Consider the following 26555-nt stretch of genomic DNA (forward strand, 5'->3'; position numbering starts at 1 on the left):
CCTATCTCTAATTGGGCAGGGCTCCCCATCTTCAAGATGGCCGCAGCCCGGAGTTGTGCTGCTTCGCCTCTCCCACCTGAGGGGTGGGGTTGGCACAGGCTGGCACACCCTCTTTCCTAGCGTAAGTTTTCCCGCCAGTCTTCCCGCCAGAGATGGGGTCAGAACGGGTGGGGGCCAGTTGCTGAGTACAGCAAGTGGTCTGGAGAAGCTCACAAAGGCGGTATGCCTTTGAAGCTTCCCCCTGCCCATCCTGGGGGAGGAGGCCTAGCACCTCGCCCAAGATGTGCATTGTTGCAGGCCCAGGAGAGCTGGGGCTCTTCACCAAGGGGTCCAGCAATGTGTCTGCTGTGTGGCAGCCTAGGCAGCCTCTCAGACCAGACGTGGCTTGTAGGTTAGGTTGCAGGGGGCATCTCTAAGATGCCCTCTGTAGTGCATTCTACATTAAATCCCACACTGTCATCAGTGTGGGTTTAATGTGCTGAGAAGTTTGATATCAAACTTGTCAGTCTTCAGTGTAGTCATTATGGTGCTGTGGAGTTCGTAATGACAACCTCCCAGCACCATATACTGTTAATGGCATCACTGCACTTACAGTCCCCAGGAATGGACCTTGGCACTGTAGGGGCACAGGGCTCATGCACCTGTGCCCACACCACTGGCATAGGGCACCCAGCTGGAGGGGTGACTGATGTATGCCAGGGCAGTGGGTGTATAGGCATGACACATAGGGATGTGTGCCATGTCGACTCTTTGTTCATTTCTGCACCAGGACACTCGGTCTGCAAAGGCAGTGTGTGGGTGTCAGGGGGCAGGGCCCTTAAGGGTGGCACAGTAAGTGCTGCAGCCCTTAGGGGCCTTCTCTGGTCGGAATGCCCTGGAAGGAACACAGGCCCTGGGCACCTGATTGGCAGGAGCCCCGGGCACACTCACTCAAAGCACATCAGCAAAAAGTGGGGGCATACCAATGCAAGAAAAATGGCACTTTCTCACACAGGATGAGTACCTATGTCCAGATGTGGGCTTTGCCTGTATCACAAGCACAACTTTGGGATCAGGAACTTTATTAAGTGTGTGGGAGCTTCCTGCTGACATACGGTATTGCTTTGGCTTGTAGGGGGTATGTTCTATATTACTCCTTAAAAGTTGTCTCTGTTATTGTTACATAGCTCTATCTGTTCCCAGCACATTAGTGTCCCGAATGTATCTTCTCTTTGTAATGGAACTGCATCAAAGGTTCCAGTAGTGAGGTTGCCACATCGTTGATTGGCTGTACATTTTGATGCTGAATATCATGTATTTTCTTTCACAGCTGCTAAGCCATTCTTCCTTTGGCCTCCCATTACTTCTAACCTATGTGCCCTTAGACCATATACATATCCTAAACTATGCCTCCTTATTAATTGAAATGATGTTAAATCAGGCTTCACCAGGTTACAAGCCTGCATTTCTGTTAATCCATAAACACACTGGTCTCACACTGCTGCTTGCCCAAGCTTCCTCCCGACTCCAACTGCTGCTGATCCATGCTCCCTTTTGTCATGTGCTGTTGCTCACGCAAACTCCTTCAGGTCTTTTTGATAACTGAATATGTTTTGGGTCTCAAACTTCTTTTGCTCCCAACTTTTACTGCTACTTACCTGTAGTTCCTCAGATATCATATTCCTGCTATCCTAAGAACCCTGAAATCTGAGCTTCCACCAAGCTTGTACTGCTTCTAGCCCAAGGTCCCACATGTCTCTTAATGTCGCTAACTAAAACTGTTTCAAGTTTTGAATTAATGTTAATCTGACACTCCTTCTTGTTCCAGACTGTTGCTGACTCTCGCATTCCACTGCTAGTAATCTAATGTCTTCAGGCTTCTGACTTTCTTACACTGCGGTTATGCCAGCTTGTCTCATGTCTTATTCTGCTGCTAATTTCCACCTTATTTAGTTTCTTGTTCACACAAATCTCATTTCCCTTTTTTTCTGCATAGCCTGTCCTGGAAGTTATATGTTCCCGTATGCGCTACATCTCCTCCCAGATTGAGAGGCCCATTCGGATTGTTGCCCTGAGCTCTTCACTCTCCAATGCCAAGGATGTGGCTCACTGGCTGGGTTGCAGCACCACAGCCACATTCAACTTCCACCCAAATGTGCGCCCTGTTCCACTGGAGCTGCATATACAGGTAAAGTATAGATTGATGGAAGGCAGGGTGTGTCTATTTATAGAGATGCATATGTGGGCACAACGTGGATTGGGGAATTCTGGACTTGTGTGCAGAGATCTAAACACATGAATACTGGACTGGACTAGGTGAGGTGTAGCAAGGAAATGTTTTCCTTAGCGCTGGACACTTAGACAGAACGTGGACTGGGTTTAGTGTCTTTGAAAGATATGAACATGTACATTGTATTGTATTGTGATTGCATTTATATAGCACCTATTACCCCTGATGAGGCGTTGAAGCTTTTTTTCAGCGAGTAGCACGATACTCCCGAACCCATAAAGGATTAGTGGTGAATTAGTATAGAGTGAAAATATGAAAGTAATTTGAGTGATGGATGTTGGTCAGGTATTTGTATTGAGAAGGATAGTGGAGGGATAAAAGAGGTAAACCAGGTTTGCTGCATTTATATAGCACTTGCTAGCCTTGATGGGGTGTTGAAGCGCTTGTTCTGCAAGTAGCACGCTACTTCGGAATCCAGAAAGGATTAGTGGTGAATTAGTATAGTAAAAATAGGCAAAGTAATTTGAGTGGTGCATATGTTAGTCAGTTATTTGGATTGAGAAGGATGGGGGGGATAGAGAAGAGAAATGGGTTTGCATTTATATAGCGCTTGCTACCCCTGATTGTGGGGGTTGAAGTTCTTTTTTTATTTTATTTTTTCGGCGACTAGCATGCTACTCTGGAACCCGTACAGTGTTGGTGGTAAATTAGTGTACTAAAATATGACAGTAATTTGAATAGTGGATATGTTAGTCAGTTATTTGGATTGAGAAGGATAGCGAAAGGGTAGAAGAGGTAAAAAGGTTTGCATTTGTATATCGCTTGCTACCCCTCTTTGAGGTGTTGAAGTGCTTTTTCGGCGAGTAGTACGCTACTCTGGAGCCCATAAAGGATTAGTGGTTAATTAGTATAGTGAAATATGAAGTTAATTTGTGTGGTGGACATGTTAGTCTGTTTTTCGGATTGAAAAGGATAGTGGAGGGATTGAAGAGAAGGATTTACATTTTTTATTTAATATTATGTTATTTAAGCTAATAGCAGTAGGAGAAGGCTTGGTATGAGTAAAAGGGAGGTGGAGGGGAATGAGTAAAAGGGAGGCTGAGGAGGAAGAATCAGAGGGAGGGATTAGTAAGGCTTGTTTTTAGTTATCGGATTAGTAAAAAGAGTTATTAGGTGATGCAAGGAGGGGTGGAGTAGGGAAGAGTCTCAAAAGCGTTATTTTAGGGACCACAGTAGTGGTATGGGGTTTAGGATGAATGGGAGATTGGAGGTGATTGATATATTGATAGAGGTATAGGGTGAGAAATAGGCTAGTACATTGGAAAGAGTAATAGAAAGAGGTTCGAGATGAGTTGGAGAGTTGAGCATGAGTATATATTGAGAGCGGTATAGGGTGAAAATAGGGTAGTGCATTTGATATGCTGAGTTGGAAGAAAAGTAATATAAAAGTAGCAGTAATAAATATATAGATCCAAAAGCACATTGAGTCTGGATAAGGAACTCTTAGACCCAACTTTCTATTTCCAACTCCTATGCATCTCTTGTTTAACACTTCATATTCTTTCATCCTCCCTCCCATCTTTGTTCTCTCCCCACGTCTAATAGCTCTTCTATTGTTGCCTTTCCAGGGTTTTAACATCAGCCACACCCAGACCCGGCTTCTTTCCATGGCTAAGCCTGTGTACCACGCCATTACTAAGCACTCACCCAGAAAACCGGTCATCGTCTTTGTCCCATCTCGTAAGCAGACGCGGCTCACTGCTATAGACATTCTAACCACCTGTGCCTCAGACGTGCAACGACAAAGGTAAGGGTCTGGGTGGGTTGTGATTGTACAGGATGACATTGTTTATGCAGGACACTGCTTGCTGAGGGAAGTGTGACTGTGCCTTTTCTGATGGATACTTCTTTCTGCAGATCCCTCATCTTATGAGTATTCTCCAGGTGCCAGACTGGATCTACAAAAAAAATTCTCTAGCATTAGCTCTCTAGCTCTTCCAGCAGCACCATGCAGACTCAGCCTATGCTCTGCCTGCCCAGGATGGTACAACATCGTAGTAAATGCGTCACCAACTGACATGATTTTGTCAGTTCATGGTTTCTTCTCGTTTTCAATGCAAGTCTGGAACTCTTCTGAGTAATTTGCCAATGAAATTTCTCAGCTTTCAGCAGTGACTAAGTCAATTATAATCTGTTTGTAAACCCTTTCTCAGATGGTGTAAGAACATGCCCTTGCCATAGCCAACGGCATTTCCATGTGATGTCTAGAACGAAAACACATGGAGAGGGCCCAGAGAATAACTGGACTCTCCTGAATATATGTAGCAAGGGTTGCGCCCATGGAATCAGGAATTCCAGTTTTACCTTTAACGTCGAAATCAAGGAGTTTTCTCAAGGAAGTAGAGGATTTGTCCTGCCTATGTGGGAAGTTTTCTTGGGCGATAAATCCCTGTTATGACCAATCTGACCAGCAATGTGATTACTATGGTTTATCCATGTAGGCCCTTGTTTAAGTAGCCATTGGTAGTGTGCTTTCTTGAAATAATTGCTTTACTACTTTTCCTTCCACTTTATTACCCCGCAATGGGAGATTAATTTTGCGGTAACATTCCTTTTGGCTTCCCCATTTGAGCTTATGCACTGTCCAGTTTTATGTCAGACTGAAAATTAACTTTGTGGCAGTGACTTTGGCTAGTAGTGTTGGTGTCCAAGTCCTCATTTTCATCTATCTGGATAAACTTTGCACGTTGCCCAACTTACTTACCCAAAATGGTTTCTGCCTTTCACATATGTTAGTCCATCACCCGTCTATCCTTGTTCACTCATCTTCATCCTACCAAGGAGGAGCAGCAGGTGAATAGATTAGATGCCAGACGTGCAGTTTCTTAGTACATCGATCGCACAAAACCGGAAAGAATGAATGATTAGTTCTGTTTGGGCTTCTCCAAACCCAAGAAGGGAAAAGCATTGACCAAGTGTACCATTTCACATTAGGTTACCCTGTTCTATTCAAATCTGCTGTACCCTGGCCAAGAAAAATAATCTGGTTGCCATTCTCGCCGTCTCCACCAAGGACACTGCGGCTCTGACAGCTCTCTGCAGAGGCATTCTTTTAGTTGATCTCTGCAGGGCGGTAAACATGGCCATTCTTGCATACATTTGCAAAGCATTGTCTCACAACTCGGACATACAGTAATGGATACTTTGTCAGGGCTTTGCAGCATTGTTTCCTTTGTTATTCAGCACTAATCAGTCTACCTCCCAAGAAGATATTGTATGGGAGCCCACTCATCCCTTTTCTCATATTGCTTGCGCTGTTTCGGAGTCCCTTAGTCACACAAGGATACCTAGAGTCCTTTTTGGCCCGAAATGGTTTGATAAGGGGTGCGCACTACCATCAAGCGAGTTGAAAAGGGCCCTTAGGGCTCCTCCTTGAGATGCTTCTGTGATGGTGCAATGTCGACGCAACTCCAAAACCGAAATTAAGAAGGTGTAAAAACAAGATCAGGGATGCAGTGTGGGATAATTTACGTGACCTGCGCTGCTTAAAGAACAGTGCCATATTTTGGGCCACCATTAATCAGTTTTTTTTTTCTCGCTCAGGCTGGTGCTCTAGCCCTACTGCATCACACTGAAGTAGACAGTTGGGTTTCTCACTTTAAGGGGGTATATAATAGGGGGTTTGATCTAGCCAACCGTGAGAAAGTACAGCCTCTGAAAGGGGTATCCCAGTTAGTTTCCACCGAGGCTGAAGTAAAGAACGGAATTTTGGCCCTATCTAAATACAAGGTGCCAGGACCCAGTGGGATTCCCCCAGAACTATACCTGAGTGATACTGACTCTTGGGCCCTCGAACTAACCAAAGTTCTAAATGCCTCTGTGAAGGAAGGCCCACCTCCATCATGGGCTACCGCAGTTAACGTCCCAATATTTTTAAAAGGGGACAGGTATAGCCTGTCATGCTACTGACCCATCTCGCAACTCGATTCTGTTGTCAAAGTTCTAGTTTTCTTTTGCTGGATAGATTATAAACCTGGTACCGGGATCACAACAGACTTTCTGCTCTCAGTTATGGTTTTAGATCTGAAAGATCAACCATTGACCAGTGTTTGAATCTGTCTAATCCTCAACAAATACACTGTGCCTTGGAAGGCCTTCGACCGGGTCAATCATGACAAACTCTGGAGAATCATCTCATACATGGGGATAGACCAGGATATAGTCTTATTTTATGAGAGACCTTCCTCCCCATATGATGGCCTCGGTCAGATACACCGTCATTCCCAATGCACAGAAAGTTTTAATATGATGCAGGGGTGTATTATGGCCTCCTTTTTATTCACCCTATATATTATTAAACTTGACGACATTCTGGTGGAGGGAGTAATTGATTGTCCACAAATAAAAAAATCAGCCTCTGCCTGTCCTGCGGTATGTGGACAACGCTGTGCTTATGGCAAAAACAGACAGGGGCTTGCAGGTCCTTATCTACCTATTTGTGGGTATTATTGTAGAAGTGGACCTTAGCACCAGTATCAATAATTGGGATGTAATGGTAGCTGGCCTGAGAAATACAAAGTCCTGAACTTTAAGGATATGCACACATACCCTCACAAGAGTGAAAGTCTTTCCCTATTTGGCAGACTTGCTGGACGCAGTTATACTGTGTAACCCCTTATTTTGCAGCGTGAATCTTTCTGGATTCACTATGCTGTGCATTATTCCGCGGTCTTGTGGTTGGGTCCGGATTCGTAGTCTTTTCTTTGTTTTTTGTTTTTTTTTGTAGCCCAGGTGGGCGTCGGCGTCACACCTCCTTGGGTGCATTTCCGGTGACGTCGGCATGCTTCCTGCGGAAGCTCCCACTCTTGGGCGCCATCTTCAGATTCTTTTTTTCCGCGGTCGGGTCTGGATCGTTCCCGTTTGGGCTCCAGACATTTTTGGAGAAAGAAGAAGAAAAAGACAGAAATTGCAAAGAAAAGGCATCTGAAGACTCCAGGAGACTTAATCGACGAGGAGTCGGCAAAGGAGAAGGAGAATTCATCGAGATCTTCGACGAACACGCGACCAGGGAGGCCCTGAGCGCTCGATGATGGACAACACGCCGTTCAAGTTCTGCCGTAACTGCCACCACAAGTACGCGCAGAAGGACCAGCACCCGGTATGCAACCTTTGCCTACCTGTAAATCACGAAAGCGAGGACTGCAACGCCTGTTCCGCCTTCACCCCGAAGACCCTTCGTGTGAGAGAGAGACAGAGGGTAGCGCATGCCACCCTGCAGGGGAAGGCCCCGACTCCGTCCCTCTACGATCTGGGGATGTCTTCCGAGGAAGAGGACAACGCTGCCGCCGAAGACGACAGCTACACGGTCGTAGAGACCGATTACACGAAGACTTCTGATAAGGTAGGAGACTCTCCGGCCCCAAGAACCCGAGAGACTCTGAGTCTCGAAAAAACGAGGACAAGGCCCCGAAAGCGCCGACGCCAAAACACCTGGCGTCCGCGAGTACCCGCAGGCCCAGCGGATCCTCTGAGAAGTAGTCCCCGGCGCCGAGAGCTGCTGAGCAGCAGAAGTCGTCGAAAATCGTCCCCGAAAAGGATCGATCGACGCCGAGGGAGAAGGACCCTAAACTACCGACGCCGACCAGAGACCCAAAATCCGGATCGACGTCGAAAACTTCGGCACCGAAAAGCACGGCGCCGAACCAACCGCCGAAAAGAGCGGCCGAACCATCCGACGCGGAACACGCGGCCGAGATGGAGAAAAAGAGAAGGCGCCTCGAGGCCGAAATGGAAAACATCTTGCAGCGGAAGAAAGATTTCGACGCAAAGATGAAAACCTTCACGATCCCACACAAGACCAAACCACCAGTGGTGGAGGTGGTCGAGGAAGAAGACGAGGTCGCCGAGGAACAAGACCCGGACGTCGAGGTGGTCGACGACCAGGAAGAGGACGAGAATCCCTACGATAGTTACAACTATGGGGAGGAAGAGGACAGCAGGACGGACGCAGAGTCGGCCCCCTCTGACTTACAGGAGGTGGATTACCTAGATGCCGACACCGACAGCCCAGAGGAGGCGGTCGACACATATCCCTCGAGGCCCTCGCCGCCAGACGACATCGGGGCCTACAACTCGGTGATAAGGTCTGCCGCAGCGGCATTCAAACTCAAGCTCGACGAAGAGAAGCAGAAAGCAGACTTCCTTCTAGAGACATTGCTCCCCACACAAACAAGGAGCCAATACCTGCCAATGCTCGACAGCGTCTTGGTTCAAGGGAAGGAAGCATTCAGGGAGCCCGCAACATGCAAGGCAGTAACTCCCAGAACAGAGAAGAAATACAAACATTCCTCAAAAGACCCACCCTACATTCAGGGGACAGTCTCTGCAGACTCCATTATCACGGCCACAGCAAGGAAGAGGGCTAACGTACCCACTACTTCTGGACCACCACCGGATAAGGAGAGCAAGAGGATGGATCTGGTGGGCAGAAGGATCGAACGGAACGCCGCGACCCACTGGCGCATGGCTAATTCCAACGCACTGATAAACAGGCACATGTACCAGATCATGGAGGAGCTGGGGCAGTTGGTGAAGGACCTGCCCCAGGATGCCAGACAGAAGGCCGAAAAGCTGGTTGAAGAAGGGAAGAACGCGGCAAATTCTTGCCTTAAGACGGCCCTGGATGGAGCGGACACCTCCAGCAGGCTCATGATGATGGGTGTCACTGAAAGAAGACACGCCTGGCTCAGGATTTCAGGTTTCAAACCAGAGGTGCAACACAGCATCCTGAACACACCGTTCAACGGCGACACGCTTTTCGGAACAACAGTTGATGAGAAGCTCAGTCAACTAAAAAAGGACAACGAAACAGCAAGGTCCATGGGAGCATTGCAGTTCAGAGGCAACAAAAGAGGCACTCCGTCACAGAGGCCTGGCGGGAGAGGTGGAAACCAGCCAGGTACATCACACCAGGCTTTCCAACAGACGCACCAGGCAGACCAGCAGGGTCAGCAGAAGCAGTCCTGGCAATACCAACAAAGAGGCCAGTCCTTTCGAGGGAGAGAAACTGGACGTGGACAGAATAGAAGAGGGGGACAGCAGCCCTCCTCTAAGTGACTTCAAAAAACCCCGTGTGCCCACCCACAGAAAAGATCCCAGGGGGCAGCACGTACAGAGGGGTCAAGACAAGCTACACATGTACGACCACATAACACCAGTGGGAGGAAGGTTAAGATTTTACCTCCAAGAATGGAGAGAAATCACATCAGACAAATGGATCCTCAACATCATCCAATTCGGATACTGCATAGAGTTGGAGGGGAGGCCAACAAGCAGGAAACCAAAAAGAAAACCACTAGCAAGCAAGCAGCTAGAGTGTCTTCAGGAAGAAGTAAAGGAACTCCTGTGGAAGCAGGCCATAGAATGGGTACCCTTCAAGGAAAGAAACAAAGGAATATACTCAACGTACTTCCTGGTACCAAAAGTAGACGAGACAATGAGACCCATTCTGGACCTAAGGTTCCTGAACAAATTCATAAGAACGCAAAAGTTCAAAATGACCTCCCTGCAAGAGGTGCTCCCGCAACTGCAGATCGGGGACTTCATGGTCAAAATAGACCTCAAGGACGCCTACCTGCACATCCCAATGAACAGAAAGCACAAGCATATGCTCGGGTTCACCATCGGAGAAAGCCACTACCAGTTCACGACACTAGCCTTCGGGCTGAAATCGGCACCAAGGGTCTTCACAAAGTGCCTCGCAGCAGTCTCAGCGCACCTACGAAGGCAGGGAATACATGTATACCCCTACCTGGACGACTGGCTGGTGAAAGCAAACTCATACCAGAAATGCAAGCAGCACGCACACACAGTGATGAGCACGCTCATAAGCCTGGGGTTCTCCATCCATTGGAAGAAATCTTCAATGGAGCCGGAACAAGTGAAGATCTTCCTGGGAGCACAGATCAACACCTTACAGGGCAAGGTGTTCCCCAGCGAGAAGAGGGCGAAGGCGCTGGTGAAGGAAACTCGCCTCTAACGGAAGGGACAAGCTCGGACAGTGAGGACTGCGAGCAAGATCATGGGGATGATGGCATCATGCATCCACCTAGTACCGAATGTACGTCTCCACATGAGACCCATTCAAGAATGGCTACAGGAGCAATGGTCACAAGCTACAGGCAGTTGGGAGGATCTAGTGGTTGTAACGCACGCAGTGCAGAAGGAGATGACATGGTGGACCATGGAAAACATAACAAGGGGAAAGCCTCTAACGCCCCCAACGCCAACAGTGACCATCACCACAGACGCATCCCTGAAGGGATGGGGCGCTCACATGGAGGAGCTCAAGGTAAGGGGACTGTGGACGCCAGCAGATGCGACAAAGCACATCAATTACCTAGAATTGAAGACAATCTTCCTTGCACTGAAAGCTTTCCAAACAAAACTGTACAAGCACAAGGTGTTGCTACAAACAGACAACACCACCGCGATGTTCTACATCAACAAGCAGGGGGGCACACAGTCAGCCCCGCTTTCAACGCTGGTGCAGGAGATATGGAAATGGGCCATCCCTCTAAAGATAGACCTACTAGCCATACACCTACCAGGGAAGGACAACATACAAGCAGATTGGCTCAGCAGACAGACATCGGCATCCCACGAGTGGGAGCTCAATGCTCAAGAGACGAGGTGGCTGTTCGACAGATGGGGAACACCATCAGTGGACCTGTTTGCCACACGCCAGAATGCAAAATGCCAAAACTTCGCATCCAGACAGCCCGAGGAGGGGTCACTGGGGAATGCCCTATGGATAGATTGGTCCGGGACATTTGCTTACGCCTTTCCCCCGATACCATTGATGCACAGAGTGCTGAGCAAGTGCAGAGCGAGCAACATGACCCTGTTACTGGTCGTGCCACAGTGGGCCAGACAGACATGGTTCTCGCAGATCATGGAGATGACACAGTGTGCACCCCACAGATTCGGCAGGAGGAAAGACCTACTCTCCATGCAGAACGGAGAGGTGCTACACCCAGAGCCAGAGAGCCTGAGCCTAGTAGCGTGGCTCCTGAGGACATAGTGTTCGCACACTTGAGACTGCCAGAAAGCACCCTGAGGGTCCTTCGGGAGGCACGGAGGCCCAGCACTCGGAAGTGCTACGTTGCGAATTGGAAAAGATTCACAACGTGGTGCAGGAAAGAAGGACTTCACAATAAAATGAAGAAGGACTCCACAGTGCTAAAGTACCTGACACACTTGCTGGAGAAGAACCTTAGCTCATCCTCGTTGAGAGTTCACTTGGCAGCGATAGTCGCCTACACAGGAGGAGAGACGTGCATGAGTTTCTTCACATCACAGGTGGTGAAGAGATTCCTGGAAGGAGCGAAAAGGATCGCACCACCCAAGCGGGTGCCGCCACCTGCATGGAACTTGAACATAGTCCTAACGGAACTCATGAAAGAGCCCTTTGAACCACTTCACAAGGCCTCCCTAAAGATGCTAACTATGAAAACAGCTTTCCTGGTTGCAATAACGTCCTTATGCAGAGTAAGCGAGCTTCAGGCGCTAACGCTACAAGAACCCTACATACAAATACACAATGATAGGGTTGTGATGAGGACTGACCCACACTTCATGCCTAAGGTGGTATCCAAATTCCACATGAACCAGTCTATACAGATACCGAGTTTTTTCCAAAAACCAACAACTAGCGCAGAGCGGGCTCTGCACACCCTGGACGCCAGAAGGGCAGTCATGCACTACATTGAGAGGACGAAGGGACACAGGAAATCAAAACAGTTCTTCGTGTCATTCGCCAACAGTTTCATGGGAAAGGCAGTAACCAAAAAGACTATTGCACGGTGGATCGCACAAACAATTCAACTCTGCCACAAACGTGCAGGACAAGAACTAGCAGAGGGGACACGTGCCCACTCCACTAGGAAAAAGGGTGCTACAATAGCTTTCCTGGCTAACACACCCATAGAGGACATATGCCTGGCGGCAACATGGGCTTCAGTGCACACGTTCACGAAGCACTACTGTGTGGATATACAGATGAACAAGGAAGCACAAGTCGGACAAAAGGTGCTCCAGCACATATTCAATAACCAACGCTCATCTTCCACCCAGCCGCCACAGAGATGAGAAACCGCTACAAAATCTATGCACAGCATAGTGAATCCAGAAAGATTCACGCTGCAAAACGAATAGTTTTCTTACCTGACGGTGTAGTTTTGCAGCTTATTATTTATTTATTTTTAAAGTTTTATGTAGCGCGAACAAGATCTTTGCAGATATCAGAGCGCTTTACAGAAACAGTAGGTAGGATAGACAAACTGTTGAAAACAGTATAGAATTCGGTAGGGAGTGATTTGCTAATTAGGGTAGCAATCGCACAAGAGTATGCACAATAATAACAATCAATAAGCAATAATATAGAAGCCGTGCAATGTCGACTCGAATAAGATTATAGCACCCCAGAGGGTGAGTGTAAACACTGTTGAAAACAGAATAGTAGGCAGTGGTGAGTGGATTGCAAGTTAGTAAAGCACTCAAGTCATAGTGTACAGCCTTAATAAACAATCAGGAAACCAATAATATAGCATCCGTGCAGTGATTTTGGTCCAGTAGCAGCCATAAAAGAGTCTAACATAGATAAGCATTCAGGTAGCCGATAATATAGGAGCCATGTACTGTCATTGTTCCAGTAGCAATAGGGTTCAGGTGAACTTAGCCATAAGGATGGCTTTTACCTCTTTCTTGAAGAGTACAGAGGAGGGGATAAGCCTAGTTTCTGGCGGGAGTGCATTCCAGATCCTAGGTGCCATCCCTGAGAAGGAGCGTTTGTATGTTTTTTCCTTCCGGAATCTACGAGGTTTCAGGAGGAGATTCTTTGTGCTTCTGTTGGATCTTGAGCCTCCTGATATAGTCAGCTTGTGAGTGAGGTAGTTGGGTGACTTGTGGTGTAAGGCCGAATGTGTCATACAGGCAATTTTCAACTGAACTCTGGCTTCAAAAGGCAGCCAGTTCAGGGCTTTTAAGTCACGGGATATATGCGAGTGTTTTCTTGAACCAGTGATGAGTCTCGCGGCCGCGTTCAAGGAGGCTCGTAGGGGCGCCGTTGTTGTTAGGGGGAGCCCGCTGAGAGCCACAATTCCGTAGTCTATGCGAGGAATGACTAGGGCTTGTACAACAATTCGGAAGTCCTTGGGTGGTAGGAAGGGTTTGAGTTTTCTCAGCGTGTTGATTTGGAAGTTGGCTCCCTTAGTTGCGTTGCTAATATGCTGCTGCATGTCGAGATTGGAGTCAAGTGTGATGCCAAGGGATTTCGCCGAGTCCACGATGGTGGGCTGGACATTTAGAGCGGTTAGATGATTGAGCCAGGTTTGGGTGATGGCCTTTTTCGCAGTTTTCAGAGCATTTAGTTTAAGGTGATTGTCGGCCAGCCATGCCTGGGTGTTTCTTAGTGTGGCATTCAAAAGTTTGATGTCTTCAGGGGATTGAAGCTTGAGGTAGAGCTTAGTGTCATCAGCGTACATATGGAAGTGTACATTTGATGCTTGAAGCAAGGTGGTGAGTGGTTCCATGACGAGGTTGAACAATGTGGGGGATAGGGAGGAGCCTTGCGGGACTACTAGTGTTACAGGTACAGGCGAGGACAATGCGTTGTTGATCTTGAACTTCTGAGACCTGTTGTGCAGAAAGGAAGTGAACCATTTGAGAACAGTCCCGGATATGCCCATTCTGGTGTTTAACAGCTCCAGTAGATTCTCGTGTTTGACCGTATCAAATCCTGAGGAGAGGTCGAGGAGGATGAGGCAGGACTCATTGTGATCAAGGATTTGGAGGGCGTCATCAATTATGTGAGTCATAGCCGTTTCCGTGCTATGTTTTGCTCTGAATCCTGATTGGTGAGGGTTGAGGAGGTCAAACTGCTCAATGTGTTTTGTCAGTTGGAGTTGTACGCATTTTTCTAGCAATTTGGCCAGAGTGGGGATATTGGTGATAGGTCGGTAATTGTTTAGGTCGGCCGGGTCAGCTGTGGGTTTCTTGAGTATAGGCGTGACTTGCCCTATCTTGAGGGAGTCTGGGATGAGTCCTTGTTGCAAGGAACAGTTGATGATTTTAGTCCAGAGTGGGAGGAGCAGGGGGGTGAGGGCTTTAACAGCGTTGGCAAGTAGGGGGTCTGTGAGGTGATTGGCGGGTTTCAAGGTGCCGAGCAGCTTGTGAATTGATTCTTCGGTATAGGTGTCGAAGGACGTCCATGAAGTGTTATTTTTAGGTTGAGTGTTAGTTATGCATATGGAGCAGGAGTATCGACTTACATCCTTGAGGAGATCACTTCTTATATTGTCGGTCTTTTGCTTGAAGAAAGCAGAAAAGTCTTCGCAACTTGGAATATCCTTTGTTGAGCTGTTAGGTTGTAGAGGTTGCGTCTTGGTTTGGGTTTTTACTAACTCGAAGTTTTCTTGGTCGGTTTTTTGCTTGATCCAGCTGTTGGCTAAAGAAGACTGATTTCGAGCGTTTGATTTTTCTGAAGTAAGCGTTTCTCTTACTCTTAAGCGCTCGAAGGTGCAGTGCTGAGGGGTCAGCTCTCCACGTGCGCTCTGCCATGTGCATAGCACGTCTGTCTTCATTGAGTCTACCATCATACCATGGGTTCGAGTTCTTGGTGGCGACTCTCTTCATTTGCAGGGGTGCGGCTGTAGGAAGGTAGATCCCTGACTATGGTTGCCCCCAACTTTTTGCCTGGTGTTTTGCTGGTTTTCTGACTTAGTTGACCTGGGGCCCTGCTATTCAGGACCCCAGGCCTACTGCTCTCTCTGTAAAATGGATTCCATGTACCCTAGGTACATATCTAATTGGATACTGAGTCACCTTATCAGTCCCTGTACTGTGTACCTTAGGTACCCAGGGCATAGGTGTACCCAGGGCCTACCAGGGGCTGCAGCATGTATTATGCCACCCCTGGCTGGCCATCCAAATCTGACACAACTGGCTGCACGACAGCTGGGGCAAGGTGGTGTAATCACCCTTTGCTTTAGATATTGTATACCTATATCTAACCCTAAAATGGACACACAGATCTCCTATCAGTCACTCCTATGGCAGGCCTTGACAATCCTGAAGGCAGAGTGCTTGGAATCGTGTGAGATAGTGCTCTGGCATGAGCTGAGCCTGTCTGCGGCTTTCGGGATCCATCCCTTAGCCGTTTCCATGATATCGCATACCATATACTCTTAAGTGCATTATAATCCTCGCGGTTATATGCCAACTCTGGTATCGCTTTATCAAAACATGTCGAGTAAGGTGTCATACGAATTGGAATACTAACCCCTCGCCAATTCTGGCGACGGGGTTAGCATTCCACCCTTCTAGAGGGACACGACATGTATGTAACCTGTAACCCCGGTTAAAGTCAGACAGAGCCTTAGCTCCACAAAATGGATGCTGCCACCGAGACACAAGTCTGCCCTCCTGCTGCTGGGAGTCCTCCCAGCCCAGGAGACAAGGACAAAGGGTTTCCTGCCAGGGGCGGTGCCAGCACCGTCCCAGACAGGATTTTGTGTATCCTAGGTAGGCAGGGCTTTAGAGGAAGGTGATAGTGCTCTGGCATGAGCTGAGCCTGTCTGCGGCTTTCGGGATCCATCCCTTAGCCGTTTCCATGATATCGCATACCATATACTCTTAAGTGCATTATAATCCTCGCGGTTATATGCCAACTCTGGTATCGCTTTATCAAAACATGTCGAGTAAGGTGTCATACGAATTGGAATACTAACCCCTCGCCAATTCTGGCGACGGGGTTAGCATTCCACCCTTCTAGAGGGACACGACATGTATGTAACCTGTAACCCCGGTTAAAGTCAGACAGAGCCTTAGCTCCACAAAATGGATGCTGCCACCGAGACACAAGTCTGCCCTCCTGCTGCTGGGAGTCCTCCCAGCCCAGGAGACAAGGACAAAGGGTTTCCTGCCAGGGGCGGTGCCAGCACCGTCCCAGACAGGATTTTGTGTATCCTAGGTAGGCAGGGCTTTAGAGGAAGGTGACTGCAAGTGGCACCCCGGTGCTCACTGTGCATAGGCCGGCTGAAACCAGTTCCAGGGGCACTCCAGCCCCTGGCCTGGGGAAAGCCCGCCAAAGGAGAGGGGTGTAACCACCCCCCTCCTAGTCCCACCCATAGGGCAGGACTTAGTCGCGTGCCAGCCCCTTTTTGCAGGATAAAGGTAGGAACTGGCCCCCTTCCAAATCAGATCATCTTTGAATCCTGAAACTACTTTCTTCAAGAAGGAACTCAAGACTCTTCTCAAGATTTCTCCCTTGTGACTAAGGAGTAGTCACCCTGCAGCAGCAGGCACCAACCAAGTATCGCGGTTTGTTGCCAGTCTCTCCTTCGGATCAAGACTGCTCCAGCACGACGAGAACCGGCTTCCCTGGCACCTCTGACCTCAACCTGCATCATCAGCCCAGCTGTGATCCGTGGGTGTGACGAGACCTCGAGGGACCAGCCATCTTCAGAACTGCACACCGCTTGTCGAGCACGACTCCCGAGTGACCCTCGACTGAGTGCTTTGGGGTAAGAGAAGCCCCGACCCTGAGCAGCACCAGCACCGAAGTTCAGCCCCCCTGCATCCACGAGATCTGCGTGGGGCCCTTCTGCTTTTTGCTGCTCACCGCGTTGTCCAGGTCGCTTGCCCGTTGGCTAGTGGCCCCCTCACGACGCTCCACGACGACAACTACTGCTGGTCTGGTTGCTCCAGACTAGCCCTTGCTCCCCTCCAAAAGAGGAGACCTTGGACCCTCCTGGTCCACTCAGGACGCCATTTTAGGTCCACCGCGTGGGCCTTGCATTTGCCAAGACTTGTTGCCCAACCCTGGGTCCAGCGACGTCGACAGCAAGAACCTTCGTGGGACAGCTCGCACCTCCATCCTGGTCGCCGACAACGCCTCCTGGTCCGAGAGACTGCAGAGCCCAGCAGCGCCCACTCACCTGGCTGAGGTGACTTCGTCCGGTGCCATCCTGGTGCCCACTCAAATCACTGGCTAGTGATTCAGAACTTGGTCCCCTCTGCTTACAGGTTTCTTCTTCCCTGATCCAGGTTTGGATCACTCCGAACTTTCTTCACTGGCCGCCTGCCAGCAACTCTTTCTTCAGGCTCCTGGATCTTCAACGAGAGTTTCCGACGCAATTTCAACCCTATGCAGCCGCAGCCCCTGGGCTAGGTAACCTGAGTACTCCGGTGCTCCAGCATAGTCCAACACCCTAAGTGTTCGGATCCACTCTTGTTTTTGATCCACCTAGTCGGGTTCGCCCGAGAACAGTAACTTTGCAACTGCTAGCCTCCATAGACTTTTTCCCGCCTTACGCGTGAGAGTTCCCACTCTGCACACGACGTCCACAGGCCTCCTGCATCTAATCCCAGTGTTTAGAATTGTAGGCCTAGCGTTTCTAAAGTCTATGAGAATAGTTACTTACCTGCTAGTAATTCGCATTCCACTTACTGTGTTTATGGTTTTTCGTGCCCCTCGGGCATTTGTGTAAATTGTGCGACTTAAAGTATTTTCTTAAGAGTTTTGTTGTGTGCTTAGCTCCCTGACTCATAAAGAGTTCAGGGTAGTCTTGTTATAAATAAATATACGTTTATTTTCATAACAACTTGTGTGGTGTCCTTTCACTTGGTGTTCAAGGGGTAATGTGTTGGTAAAACAGCTGGCTTAACACGCCCTCTAGAGTCTTAGCCTTGGACTGCTCGTATCCATGCTACTAGGATAGCTGGTCTATAAGGTTGACTTACAACCAATCATCAATAAGGGTTGTTTGGACTGATACATAGTGATCACTAGAATAGTGAGCACTGCATATCAGGCCAACTTCTCACAGCGGCTTCATTGATTATTGCAGACATAGTGTCTAGGTAGAGGTCGGTCAGTGAATGCACATCAGAGACGCCCGTCGGGGGAAGAAGGAGACTGCCTGTGTGGGCAGGCAAGGAGTTTGGGTTAAGATTCCTCAAGTCCCTCTTCCAGATCTTGGTTTTGGCAGGTTGAGCCGGGTTAAGTTTGACCTTTTCGTTGATGAAGAAGGTGATGATGTGGTGGTCTGACCAGTCACAGGGTTCGATTGCCTCCAGCTGGGTAGAGTCTTCTTTGGCGATGATAAGGTCAAGGATAGAGCCTTTTTCATGTGTTGGACGGTTGCAGATTTGGGTGAGGTCAAGCGCGTTGAGGAACGTCTTAAGGCTATTCACCACAGCGTCTTTCTGGTCGTTCCAGTGGAGGTTGAAGTCTCCCAAGTAGATTTGATTGATCTGTCGACCGGCGTTGGTGGATATCGTGTCCATGAGTTGTTGGGAGAAGGTGAGGTTGTCTCTGGGTGGGTGGTAGATAACATGAAGGGAGCACACAGGTTTGCCCTCGCTAGTAATATCGAGGCAGATGAATTCGCAGGAGGAGAGGGAGGGGGAGGGACCTACAGTGACAACGAGGTTGCTCCTGTAGATGCATGCGATTCCCCCGCCCGTCTTGCCATTTCTGTCGAGTCTAATAATGTGATAGTTGGGGGGGAATAGTATGTCCATTATAGGTGTGGAGGCTTCAGTTAGCCACGTTTCAGTCAGAATGGCTAGATCGAGGTCCATTGATAAGATGAGATCCGCGATGCCGGAGGAGTGTCTCGGGGCCGATCTGCAGTTGAGCAGGATACACTTTAGTCTGGGGGTGAGGAGAGTGTTCTAGGGAGAGGGGGACTTTTCTGAGATTACAGGGGACGGAGCTTCTATTGCTCCGCGTGGGGGGCCTGAGGGGATTTGTGAGAATCGTGGGTATGGGAAGGTGTGTGGTGGGTGGGAGTTTTGTGGGACCTGGGCCATATGAGCGGAGTAGAGTGTGCAAGTCTCGGTCAGAGAGGGGGTGTAGAGTGCGACGGGGGCGGCCGGTGGCCTTGCGGTCGGGGATAGAGGGCCAGCGCGGGGATTGATGAGTGAAGAGGTTTGAGGGGCGAGTGGTATACTTGTTGGGCGCAGAAGTGGAGGGTAGGGGGTGTCTGGGGTGTGTGAAAAGAAGTTCTTTGATGGATTGAAGATCTTCTTTGACTTGTTGGAGGGTGGATATGATCATGTCCAGAGTTGGATTGGGGATGGTATTGGGAGTGAGAACAGTGGGTGAGTGATTGAGTGGGGCAATGGGGTGGGCACTGGATCGAATGGGGCGGGATGTGCACGCGATGGTACATGGCTCTGCGGCCGTAGTAGGTGGGGTAAAGGGCTCTGCGGCCGTAGTAGGTGGGGTGGCATTCGATGGATGAGAGAGTTTGTGAGCAAGGGGCATGGGTGGCGTGGATGAGGACAGGGGGAGGTTGGTAGCGTAGGTGGTGGCGCTGGAGGAAGGAGGCGCAGGTGAGTTGAGGGATGAGTGTAGGCTGGAGAAGGAAGGAATGACGGTAGGATGGTGGGGGCGAGGAGTGGGGGGATAGAGGATAAGGGGTTGGGTTGAGGGAGGTGGTGTGTTCCGTGAGTCTGGCCGGTAGGGTGGGATAGTGGGGAGTGAGAGTGGGGGGGGAGAAAGGGTGAGAGTTGGTCGTGTCACGGGGCGTGGGAAATATGCTCAGTGCGGTGGAGGTGGGTTCTGCGAGACTCGTGTGAGGTGTGGGATGGGGGGTAAGGCGGGTGGGGGTATAGGGGATGTGTGAAGGGGGGTGATATTCGCCAGTGCCTGAGGGGTGTGGGGAAGTGAGATCGGATGGGTGATTGATTGCAGTGGGATCTGCGACGTTCGCAGGAGTCGTGAGGTGGGGGGTGAGGAGGGTGGGGGTATGGGGAATGTGCGAGGGGGGGTGATCTTCGCCAGTGCAAGGGGGATTTTGGGAAGTATGGTCGGGTGGGTGACTGATTACCGCGCTGGTCAGAGGGGAGAGGTGTGGAATGCTCCTCTGCTGTGATGGTTTAGGCAAGAAGTACTGACGCTTGGAGTTAGGGGGTGTTGTGTAACCCATGGTGTTAGGCGTGGCGGACCGCCCGTTGGAGATATGATTTAGGAAGGTGGGGAACAGATTGTCGAGTAGGTCAAGGTTCCTATCTGTGGATTGGAATAGGATAATCCCGTTGTTATAGATGGAGATGGTCGCTCTGCCCGGGAAAAGTTGGGATGGTGTAATAGAGAGTGTTAGGCCATGAGCGGTTTTTCTACAAGTGGAGATGGTGAGGGTGGCGAGGAGCACATTCCTCCACTGTGCTCTGCGTAGGGTGTAGAAGATGATATCAGTGCTCGTGGCCCCATTAGTTAGAGAAGTAGGTGTCCACAAACGGGGTTTCGGGGTGGGCCTTCAGGAAGTAGTGTTTGAAGCGTTTGGCGTTTTTTTTGGTGAGCTCGGATGGATAGTTAATCTTGTATGTATGCTTGCCCATGCGTTCCATGATGGAAGAGGTGTAGATAGAAGAGGTGGAGGGGGGGGTGAGGGGGGTGGAGTGTGTGGGTGGGTGGACGCGGTTATAGGGCGGGGGGCATGGAGAGAATAGTGGAGAGAAATAAAAGGTAGCTATAGGTGTGGACGCGGTTATAGGGCGGGAAGCGTGGAGAGATTATAGGAGAGAAATAAAGTATAGCTATAGGTGTGAGTTAATGAGGAGGACTGACTAGTCTAAGATGGCCACCGCAGTGGTGTACTAGTCTAAGATGGCCGCCAAAAAGAGCATAGAGAGGCAGGAGTATAAGTCCTTTGTCTGTTGTTGTTGTTGTGTTAGCAAGCCCAGTTTCCCTTTCTATCAATGGGCAGGTCCAGTTGGTCCAGCTTCTATGTTGCTGCATCCATGTTGCTGCTTGGTGAAGATGAGAGAGGAGGAAGGAGCCTTATCTCAGTGCAGGTGACCCCTGACCGTGTTGGTATGCAGCCTCATGGTCAACTGTGGGCAGTGGGGCGATTTATTACTCTAGTTTATAGCCCCCGCCATTTTGGTCAAAAGAGAGACTCTGCCACGTCGACACTAAACCCTTTGTTAGGGGAAATTTTTATTTGGATCATCCCAGTAGCGAAGGTGGAAACCGGCAGGGAAAAACCGGCATACATGTGTATTATGGTGAAAGTGTTAAAAATTTATGAGCACACACCTTTAGGGCTGTGGCGCCACTCGAAGCACCCTTGCAAACACTACGGCTCCGTCTTCGCCATGTCCCGGCGGCGGCAGGGGGGGGGGGGCGCGCGAGGAATGGCCGATGCCTCGGTGAATTGTGCTGCCGCTGTCGAGGGAGAGGGGTCAGAGGATGTCCCTTCAACAGGCTCGCGCCTGCAGTCGCCGATGTAGATGGGAGGGAGGTCACCGGGGGTGAGCTCCAGTCAAGCTCCGCGGAGCCAGCTACCTCGTTGCCTGCGAGGGGGGGGAGGGGGCGCCGCGGTGAAAAGGAGCCGGCTCCGGTGGATCCAATCATCTGCGCTCCCGGCGCCCTCCAACCGCGCCCGACGGCGCCACCGCTCCGCCACAGGCGATGTGCATATGCAGGCGTGCAGCTCCCGGTCAGATCCGCCACCGCAGGAGCTCTCCGATGTCGATGGGCAAGAACTCAAACAGCCAGGAGCCCTCCCTTGGGCCGCACAGCGCCCGCGGTACCAGACGAGACCAGCAGCGCGAAACTCCCCAGTCCGGAGCAGTCCCGGGAGCCCTCCCGCGGCTCGCGCCCCTCAGGATCGCTCCGGTGGTCTTGAAGATCTTGGTCAGCTTGAAGATCTTTCTGGATTCACTAGCGAACCCACCCACCTCCGCCAGAAAGATGAGGCTGGAGAGAGAAGAGGTGGTTAAAAAAGAAAGGACTTTAAGAGTACAAAGCGGTAAAATATCACCTAAATAGAACATTGCCATTACTTCGGAAACGAAAGAAACACGGAAAAAAGAACCCGAAGATGGCGCCCAAGAGTGGGAGCTTCCGCAGGAAGCATGCCGACGTCACGGGAAATGCACCCAAGGAGGTGTTACGCAGACGCCCACCTGGGCTACAAAAAAAACAAAGAAAAGACTACGAATCCGGACCCAACCACAAGACTGCGTAATAATGCACAGCATAGTGAATCCAGAAAGATCTTCAAGCTGCAAAACTACACCGACAGGTAAGATAACTATTCGTTACCTGGCAAGCAGTAGGACCTTGCTAGAACCAATGCAGCTATCTGGATGTTTGCCCCTAGACTGGGTAGGAAACTGATCAGCACCCTGCTACATGTCTGCCATCTTTGGCTACAGAACGCATGACTCCCTGCAGGTGGCTGAAAATATATGTGTGAGGCATGTGTGCTTTAGATACACATGCTTTGCATACTCCTGCCATCTAGTGTTGGATCCGGATGTTTGCAACTTGTTTTTCTTCAAAGAAGTATTTCCTAGTCACAAGGTAAGGTGACTCCTCCTTTCGGTGATAGTGTGCATGGTCATCGAATTCATTGTTAGAAAAATTTCTGCCATTGGGTTCGGAACCGTTCTTCGGGTTTCCTCGACCTGCAGTCCTCTCTACCCTCAACGGTATTGTTTTTAGGTCTCGACCTGCCAATGCGCTTGCGCATTGCAGCTGTCGAGACATATAGAGGTGCAACAGGAAAGCTTACCAAGAGGGCTTTGGCAGGCGGATTACGCACAGTGCATGTGCTCCGTGTGCGCGCTTGCCATTTGCTCCCCGAGACTCGGCATCACACTTCAAAGGAATCCCTTCCTCTCCCCCTCCCCTGCTAGGTGTCCTTATCTCCTCAGACACTCACTTAGCGTCTACGCGGGTCCCCAGCTCCTCACAGTGCCATATGTCCTCAGCGCCTCACACTGCCTTTCAATATGTCCAGTCCGCCTCACGCTATCCATGTGCCCCCCCCCAGCTCCTCACACCCGGTTCCTCGTGTCCATGCGGCCCCTCAGTGCCTACCCGGCCCCTCAGTGCCTACCCGTGTGCCTCCGGTTCCTTAGTGTGTGTCCGCGCGACCCATGTCATCCATTATTGTACTTCTCTCCCTGTGCACTGTGTTGCTCTTGGTCATGTGCTTCTCTCAACACCTTTCCATGTTGCTTTTGTGAATACCGCCTCATCTTTCTTGCCAGTGTGCGTGCTTCTCCTCGCATGCTCCACGCTGCTCTTTCGCATGTTGCCTCTTCTACCCCTCTTCTCCCCCCCCCCCCCACACACACACACGTCATTTTGAAGAAGTGCATGTGATGTGCTGGCGGCCACGTTATAGTTTTTTTTTTACTTTAAATTCTTTATCAATGTGCATGTATAAACCACTGGCAATGGGTTACCTAGAAAGACCTAATGGCTTCGCCATTGTTTGTTTCGTTATCCTTAGATGGTTGTGTGATATATAGTACCGTGTGGTCTGGTTTGCCTAGCCAACGGCTGCTCATGGCTCGTTTATGAGGTTTTGCATACTTGAATATTGACAACAGAGTTGTATTTGTGTTCATTCCATATCCTGTACGCCTATTGCCGTGTTAGCCTCCTATTGAAGTAAGGGTTCAGCGTGAAAACATAATGACAAAAATTCTATTTTCCAGAGTGTCCATCAAAGTAGCAGCTTTCAAGTAAATACATAGTCATCAAGAAAATGGATACGTGTACTTAATTTGTTAAACCAGTCAAACTCAACTCTGTTAATAGTAAGATTAGGTGGACGGTGATCTTTTTGTAGAAAGGTAGTTTATTAAGAAACAGATTTTGTTAAACCGTTTTAAAGGTTCCGTTTTTGAAAAGATAATTTTTGTAGTATGTTTTCATGTTCTACTCAGTGGGTTCCACACTCCTGTCCTAATATCAGGCGTCTGTTCACCACAAATGATGAGGTCTCCTCGGCTGTATTCATGAACACTCATTCAGCGTTTGTATGTTTTGCCTACCAGGCAGTGCTAGCATTCTGGGGATAAAGACCTCTCTCTCCTTTTTTTTTTTTTTTTTTTTGCGAATTGTTCCGACTTTAATATTAAACAAGAAACGGGAAGACCTCATGCAGTCAGGTTGACTGGATTCTCTGATATCTTTTACAAGACAATTGCAGGTGGCATTTCTGCAGTGAAAACCGCCCTGGCGAGATTGAGAGGCATGATGCCAGTCGCATTACTGCTCCACTGGTCTGATCGCATGCGGTCTGGGATCATTATTCATCAGTCCATTGTAATGATCGTAGATATGAGTGTATTAGCTTTCTACCTTCTAATGCTGGGTGTGATTTTTGTAATGTTGTACTTTTATGGTCATAGAAGCCGAAATAAAGTTACTGACTGACTTACTGAAAAGAGGCTCAGATGCCTCTAACTAACTCCAACCCCAAATGTGCCATCGAATGAGCATAGGGCAAGCTGTGTGGAGAGGGCTGGGATTGGCTAGGCAGTGCGACTTCTAAACTATTTTTTTAAAATTGTTTTTACTGATGCATTGGTCATTAAGTACACATACAAATAATCACTTCAGCATTATATATCGTATCATTTCTTTTTGTGATCATTAGTAATATTAGAACAATGCAATTTTCATTTTTGTCTATTACATATCATAGTATTTCAATTTACATTAACTCCCTCTTCCCTCAGCACTCAGTAAGTATAGTAGTCCATATCAGTCAGGCAACGCCTCGCAGCAGTATATCTATAAGATCGACATAACTGCCGGCTTGTCTTCCCCCTACATATCGAATGTTACATATTAAATCAGTTAGTTCCGCAACCCGAACTGCAAGTGGGTCAGGGACGCGTTCTTCATTACCTGTATAGAGGCATGATAAGGAATTGAGTACAAGTGATTGTTTGTATTATACTTTTCTCTATTATGGTTACTCATTCAAAGTGCGCCGTGGCGCAGGTTTCAAACTCTATCATTAACGAATTCCAGTCTAGTGAGATGTGTGTCTTTCTAAGTCCTCTGTGTTCCTCTCTTTGTAGTTCCAAACCTTCGGCTTTCCCCCACCTCAACACCTCCCCGTGCCAGGTCTCACTGTCTGGCGGCTTAGTCGATTTCCATCTCATTGCTATCGTTCGTTTAGCCAGTAGCAGAGCCAGGTCTACAAATCTAGTGGCAACACTCCTCTTTTTTTCGGTGTGGCCCAGACCCAAAATTTCATACAGCAAGGACGTATAAGGCCTGCCCGGGGCCACCGCCCCTAGGATCTCATGGATCTTTACCCAGTAATACCCGAGCTTGGGGCATTCCCAGAACATATGTATCAGTCCTGCATCAGCCACGTCACATCTGGGGCAGGTATCTGCTGATTCTGGGAACATGGCATGTAGTCTGTGTGGGGTTAGGTATGCTCTATGAACTATCATTAATTGGATAAACTTAAACTTTGGGTTGCGTGCCACGAAGACCTCTCTCTCTTACACACTCTCTCTCTTACACACTCTCTCTCTTACACACTCTCTCTCTTACACACTCTCTCTCTTACACACTCTCTCTCTTACACACTCTCTCTCTTACACACTCTCTCTCTTACACACTCTCTCTCTTACACACTCTCTCTCTTACACACTCTCTCTCTTACACACTCTCTCTCTTACACTCTCTCTCTTACACTCTCTCTCTTACACACTCTCTCTTACACACTCTCTCTTACACACTCTCTCTTACACACTCTCTCTTACACTCTCTCTTACACTCTCACACACACACTCTCACACACACACTCTCTCTCTCACACACACACACACACACACACACACACACACACACACACACACACACACACACACTCTCTCTCTCTCTCTCTCTCTCTCTCTCTCTCTCTCTCTCTCACACACACATTCTCTCTCCAACACACTCTCTCTTCGACTACACCCTCTAACTCCACCATCCAACTACACCCTCCGACTCAACACTCCAAATCCACCCTCCAACTCCTTCCTCCAACACCACCCTCCAACACCACCCTCCAACACCACCCTCCAACACCACCCTCCAACACCACCCTCCAACACCACCCTCCAACACCACCCTCCAAAAACACCATCCAACTCCAACATCCAAATATACCCTACAACTCCACCCTCCAACTACAACTCCACCCTCCAAATCCACCCTCCAACTCCACCCTCCAACTCCACCCTCCAACTCCTTCCTCCAACTACAAATCCACCCTCCAACACCACCCTCCAAAAACACCATCCAAATCCACCCTCCAACTCCAACATCCAAAAATACCCTACAAATCCACCCTCCAACTACAACTCCAGCCTCCAAATCCACCCGCAAACTACAACTCCGGGCTCCAACTCCGGGCTCCAACTCCGGGCTCCAACTCCGGGCTCCAACTCCGGGCTCCAACTCCGGGCTCCAACTCCGGGCTCCAACTCCGGGCTCCAACTCCGGGCTCCAACTCCGGGCTCCAAC

General features: G+C 49.3%; 1 protein-coding gene across 1 annotated transcript in view; it reads left to right on the top strand.

Moving 5' to 3' along the window:
- SNRNP200 (small nuclear ribonucleoprotein U5 subunit 200) overlaps nt 1-26555 on the top strand; it is a 490380-nt gene that overhangs the window by 353652 nt on the left and 110173 nt on the right. Inside the window, exons 32-33 of the mRNA XM_078667002.1 lie at nt 1976-2167; nt 3838-4016. Of these exons, the coding sequence (XP_078523128.1) occupies nt 1976-2167; nt 3838-4016 (371 nt within the window). The remainder of the gene's footprint in view (nt 1-1975; nt 2168-3837; nt 4017-26555) is intronic.

The sequence above is a fragment of the Lissotriton helveticus genome, chromosome 11 (assembly GCF_964261635.1).
Source record: "Lissotriton helveticus chromosome 11, aLisHel1.1, whole genome shotgun sequence".
Classification (NCBI taxonomy): Eukaryota; Metazoa; Chordata; class Amphibia; order Caudata; family Salamandridae; genus Lissotriton; species Lissotriton helveticus.